Raw genomic sequence first — 5,743 nt, forward strand, 5'->3', positions numbered from 1 at the left:
TTATGGGATACATATTACAAAGAAATATCTGATGATTTTAGGACACATGATGGATCTTCGGATATTCAATTGCAATGCACGTTGAAGAGCATTTGTTATTTTCTAAAGAGCATGGGCAACATGTTACACAATATGATTTACCTAAAATTAATCAAGATTAAGATATATTGCTGCATCAGAATGTAGATAAATTATTGAAGAAAAGGCAACACAAATATCTGAGGAAGATTTTAATGCACAATCAAAATTAAATTCCGAACAAAATCAAGCTTTTAAGACTATATTGCAAAGAGTTGACTCTAATAGAGCGGGAATGTTCTTTGTAGATGGCTTGGGAGGAACTGAAAAAACATACCTATATTGTGCGTTACTTGCAAACATCAGATCAAGAGGCATGATAGCGTTAGCAATAGCGACAAGTGGTGTAGCAGCAACAATTTTACCAGGTGGTCGTACGGCTCATTCTAGATTTGACATACCTCTTCAAACATCTGAAACAACAACTACAAATATGTCAAAACAGAGTGGTGGTGCAAAATTGATAGTATGGGATGAAGCCCCTACGGCAAATCGACAGACAATCGAACTAGTTGATGGGAGCTTTAGAGATATAATGGATGTCAACGAACCATTTGGTGGAAAAGTAATGATTTTTGGAGGTGATTTTCGTCAAGTATTATCGGTAGTGCCAAAATCAACAAGAGCTGAGACTATAAATGCTAGCTTGATAAAATCCTATTTATGGCCTCACATGAAAACGATTCACCTAACAAGAAATATGAGAGCAAGAAGAGATCCAACATTCAATGATTTCTTGATTCGTGTCGAAAATAGAGAAGAGAATACGATAAAATATGATTTGATTCTACTTCCAGACCAAATGATTGTCAATTTTTATAGCGATAGTAGTGTTGAAGATTGCTTAATAGAGGAAATATTTCCATCATTGAATGAAAATGAAAATTGTGGAAAGTACATGACAGAAAGAGCTATCTTAGCTAGCAGAAATGAATATGTTGATAAACTAAATGATCTTATGATTCACAAGTTTCCGAGTGAAAGCAAAGATTTTCTTAGTTTCGACATAACAGAAGATGACACCAACAACTACTACCAGGAAGAATACTTAAATACTTTAACACCAAATGGCCTTCCACCACATAGGTTCGTTATCAACTACATTGATCTTGTGTTTTAGCAGAAAATACTAACATAAACCCATTCTATATATTTCTCTTTTTCGTAGCTAGCCAAACATGTTAATGTGTTTTCGTTTCTTATTTTAAAAAATTTGGATGTATAATATTTACGCAATTAAATTAATTTGTTATTGCATGCAGATTGATTTTGAAAAAAATGCACCTATCATGTTATTGAGAAATTTAGATCCATCGAATAGTTTGTGCAATGATACGAGGATGGTACGTAGAGGTTTTGCTAATAACGTTATATATGCTGAAATCATGATGGGTCAAAGTATTTTTAAGAATGTTTTTATACCTAGGATTCAACTATTCCCACCAGAAAATGAAGCATACCCTTTTAAGTTTGTTCGAAAACAGTTCCCAGTGCGCTTATGTTTTGCAATGACAATAAACAAAGCACAAGGCCAAACAACTTCAAATGTCGGATTATATTTGCCGCAACATGTTTTCTCACATGGACAATTATATGTTGCACTTTCAAGAGGGATCTCAATGTCGACAACAAAAATTTTGAACATGATGGAGCTATCAAAACATCATAAGGGAACATACACAAAAAATATCGTTTATAATAAAGTCTTAGGCAATTTATAATCACAATGCATTTTTCTAATTTATAAGTATGTGACAATATTATCTAACTTTGCTAAATTGATCTATTTTACAGGTTCTAATGATGTCCAAGATTACTGAAATCAAGTATATTGTTAATGTTACTCCTCCTGTATTAAGGTTAGTAAACCAGAAACTATAAAGATGAAAATAAAAAAAATAGTATCCGAGTCCACAGAATTCACTGTGTCCTTAAGGAATTTAATTCTCTCACTGTACCCGAGGTTATGGATTATTTCCTCCCAAGATAAAATGGATAAACTATTAAAGAAGTAACAGTACCTCAGACTTCAATAATTTCAGCGAACTCAAAAGGCAGCAACAAAATCACACAAAGACTCAATTTTGTTTGAAAGAAAATATATATACAGAAGAAGGAGAAATTTGATGTTTAAAAATGAGAGGAAAATCCTCTATTTATAGACAACAAAGGGTAGTGTGAACAAGTGCTTATTGTGGCTTATTGGAAAAGTCACAACCCTTCACAAAAGTCACAACCTTTCAGAAAAGTCGCAACTCTTCAAAAAAGTCACAACTTTTGTTGAAAACGTCACAACCTTTTGGAAAAGTCACAACATTTCGAAACGTTACAACCTTTCGGAACAGTCGCAACCCTTCATAGAGATCACAACCTTTCATTTCCTATTCACACCTTTAAAACTCAAAAATTCCCTACATGAATAGGGAATGGCTATTGTTAAAACATATGCATGAAAAACTGTGTGATTTGTAAGTAAGAATTAATTGCATCTGGATAAGTAGGTTTCCCTTTGAATTTTCCATAGTGAACATATATCGGATATACTCGGTCAATCGATAGATTTGATATCTTTGAACCGTTGAGCTTTCGTGTATACCTAGACAACATAAGTCACACAATCAACCCTTTAACTATTTTTGGTTCTCATTGTTTTATTCGTTTCAGCCATGAACACTTCTTGGTTCATAAGTACGTAGAGAACTGGCCTTACTGGATTCTCCTTGAAGTGGCTTACACTTCACACTTACATAGGTGATATCTAAATGTGTTATCCCATAGAAACACCATTTGATATGCTCTGTATCCAACTTAGATATCATTAAAAGATCCGAATGTCTTATCCTTGTTACTGAACATTGTTACATCATGAGAATAGATTATAAAAATTATTTTGACAATGTTGAACCGTCATCAATGACTTTGTTTGATCTTCTTGAACCTAGATCTTGGGATCTCTAGTCTTCTAGGTAGAGTTACCGCCACGATGATTTATCCTCGGCCATAGTCCCATTACCTTTAACGAACGCTCAACTCCCTCTCTAGTTAGGCCTTTTGTAAGTGGATCCGACATATTATCCTTTGAATTTACATAGTCAATTGTGATAATTCCACTAGAGAGTAGTTGTCTAATGGTAATATTGTTATGTCGAAAAATGGACAAAGTGCAAAATTAATTTCATCTTTATAAGAAAAAATCAATTTTAGTAAAAGAAGAGTCGCCACTTAATTTTTTAAAGAAATTAAGAAAACTTAATTTAAAAGACCCTAACAGATTTAAGTCTTAAAAATTCAGAGAAAAAGGTACGAGATTCTTATTTCCACTTTGAGAAGGTGTTAAGCATTCAAAGTGGCCGTTAACGCGCAGTTATCCGACGATTTAAAAAATTATATGACTAACTTTTAAAAATATTAATTTAAAATGAAATGAAGACTTTAGAATTATTTTTTAGAAAAAATGATTAAACTTAAACATTGAAAATAATATAGATGTATATAAAAAAAGTAAAAGTTTATCAAATAACTAAGTAAAGGTAGAAAATTATTTAAAGAGTAAAATTAACATGAATTGGTTTATCTTTAGGGAAATCTAATTAGGTTAAAACAAATTAAAATTAATATCTAAGAAAGCATAACTGACATAAGTAAACAACGTCAAACTACTTGGAAAAATAATGAATAAAACTAAGTGCTTTCATGAAATAATTCTAACATATTTTAGCTAATTAATCCTAACACATGCTAACTATAACAAATTTATATTATTAATCTAATTATTCTTATATACATACTAACTTTAAAAAAAATAAGACAACGAATCAACTAAATATAAAACATGAAATAAATAAATAGAATAAAGCTGAGAAATATTTTACCTCTTTCCGGGCAACAAAACTAAAGACGATGAGCGGAAGGCAACTTCACCACCACACAAGAGCTTGATGAAACTCCAATCTACAAAAAAAAAGATTAAAAATATAGACTCAAACCTTCGTGGGTTCGACGTTATAAGAACACTATTCTTAGCCTAAATTTTGACTTCAATCTTCTATTTTCCTTGAAAAAAAATATAGATTGAAAGCTAGAAATTTTCATAACTTTTAGGCTGGGGACAAGAGTCCAAAATCCTAGCCAAGTTAAGAAAATTTTTAACTTTGGGGTGGCTAAAAAAAACCTCCCACTTCTTCCTCTTCCTAATGAGAATATGAGCCTTTATATAGGCTCCAAAAACCCCAAATTTTTCATGTATTTTCGATGTGGGAGAAGTGCATTTTTAGTAGTTTTTTTTTTTAGAAAAAACTAAAAATTTCAAAAATACAAATCATAATTAAACTAACCTAACTAAAATTGTATTTAGTAAAAAATAAAATCTTTTGAGATAATTTTTGAATAATCACATAAATAGTAATCAAAGATATATTTATATAGAAATATATATATTATACTAAAATTTATATAAAGATAAAAATAGTTAAGAATAATATGAAAATATATATATATATATATATATATATATATATATATATATTTTATAAAAGCTAATTATTTTAAAATATTCGAATTCAAAGAAACTCGATAGCTAATTTGCATTGTGGATGGTCAAAATTAGGTGTCAACAGTTGTCCCTTTCTTTCGATATGATCGATAAAAGAGATCTTGGACAAAGAAAATTGATAAATCTAATTTTGGCCGACTCCATCTTCATCTTTCTAAAAAGGGGTTGGTACGAGTTTTGAATTATGACTGGATTCCGAAATAACCACATGCCTTTCAATAGAAATATAGTTTATTGTGGTGAAAATCGTTTCCTTAGCTCGTGTCCTATGAGCTTGACATTATTCTTAGGATTGTGTCCCAGTTTGCTGCTAAAAGGATTTCACGTTGTGCTGCATCCTCTTTGATGTCGTTCGCACTCTTTTTCATCCTCTTTGCATGTTGAAAAATCCTCATTGGTTAATTGGTAGGATAATGTTACTCTATCGGTAGGATGGTGATCCATTGATAGGATACTTGACAAAATAACTGTATGTCCATCGGTAGGACGAATGAAGATCCATTGGTAGGATATAAATGTGTGTCCATCGATAGGACGGATGATAATGATCCATAGGTAGGATATGTTAGATGTCCATCGATAGGACGAATGAAGGTGATCCATCGGTAGGATATTTTGGTAAAATAACTGTTTGTCCATTGGTAGGACGAATGAATGTGATCCATCGGTAGGATATTTTTACAAAATAATTGTTTGTCCATAGGTAGGACGAATGAAAATCCATTGGTAGGATATATGCAATGACCTTCTTGGCAATGAATATGCAATGGCCCTCTTGGCAATGAATATACAATGGCCCTCTTGGCAAATGAAAATGCAATGGCCCTTTTGGCAATGAATATGCAATGATCCTCTTGGAAAATGAAAATGCAATGGTCCTATTGGCAAATGAAGATGCAATGGCCCTCTTGGCAATGATATGCAATGACCCTCTTGGCAATGATATTACCACCTCCGATAATATAATATGAATAAAATAATATCATCGTATACGATATTAGATCATCGTATACAGTACTACATCATCGCATATGGCATTATATCATCGTATACGGCATCGTATATGGCATTATATCATCATATACGGTATTATAAAATAAATGGCCCTCTTGG

The 5,743-nt window shown here is 31.9% G+C and overlaps 1 protein-coding gene across 1 annotated transcript; it reads left to right on the forward strand.

Moving 5' to 3' along the window:
• Positions 1 to 313: 313 nt before the first annotated feature.
• On the forward strand, positions 314 to 1,198 carry LOC129903620 (uncharacterized). Its single transcript, XM_055979172.1, has one exon. The coding sequence runs from the start codon at positions 314 to 316 to the stop codon at positions 1,196 to 1,198; it is 885 nt and encodes a 294-aa protein (XP_055835147.1).
• Positions 1,199 to 5,743: the final 4,545 nt, after the last annotated feature.

Source organism: Solanum dulcamara, chromosome 9 (assembly GCF_947179165.1).
Source record: "Solanum dulcamara chromosome 9, daSolDulc1.2, whole genome shotgun sequence".
Lineage (NCBI taxonomy): Eukaryota > Viridiplantae > Streptophyta > Magnoliopsida > Solanales > Solanaceae > Solanum > Solanum dulcamara.

Coding starts and splice junctions, on each gene's coding strand:
- LOC129903620 (XM_055979172.1), top strand. CDS start 314: ATGTTCTTTGTAGATGGCTTGGGAGGAACTGAAAAAACATACCTATAT.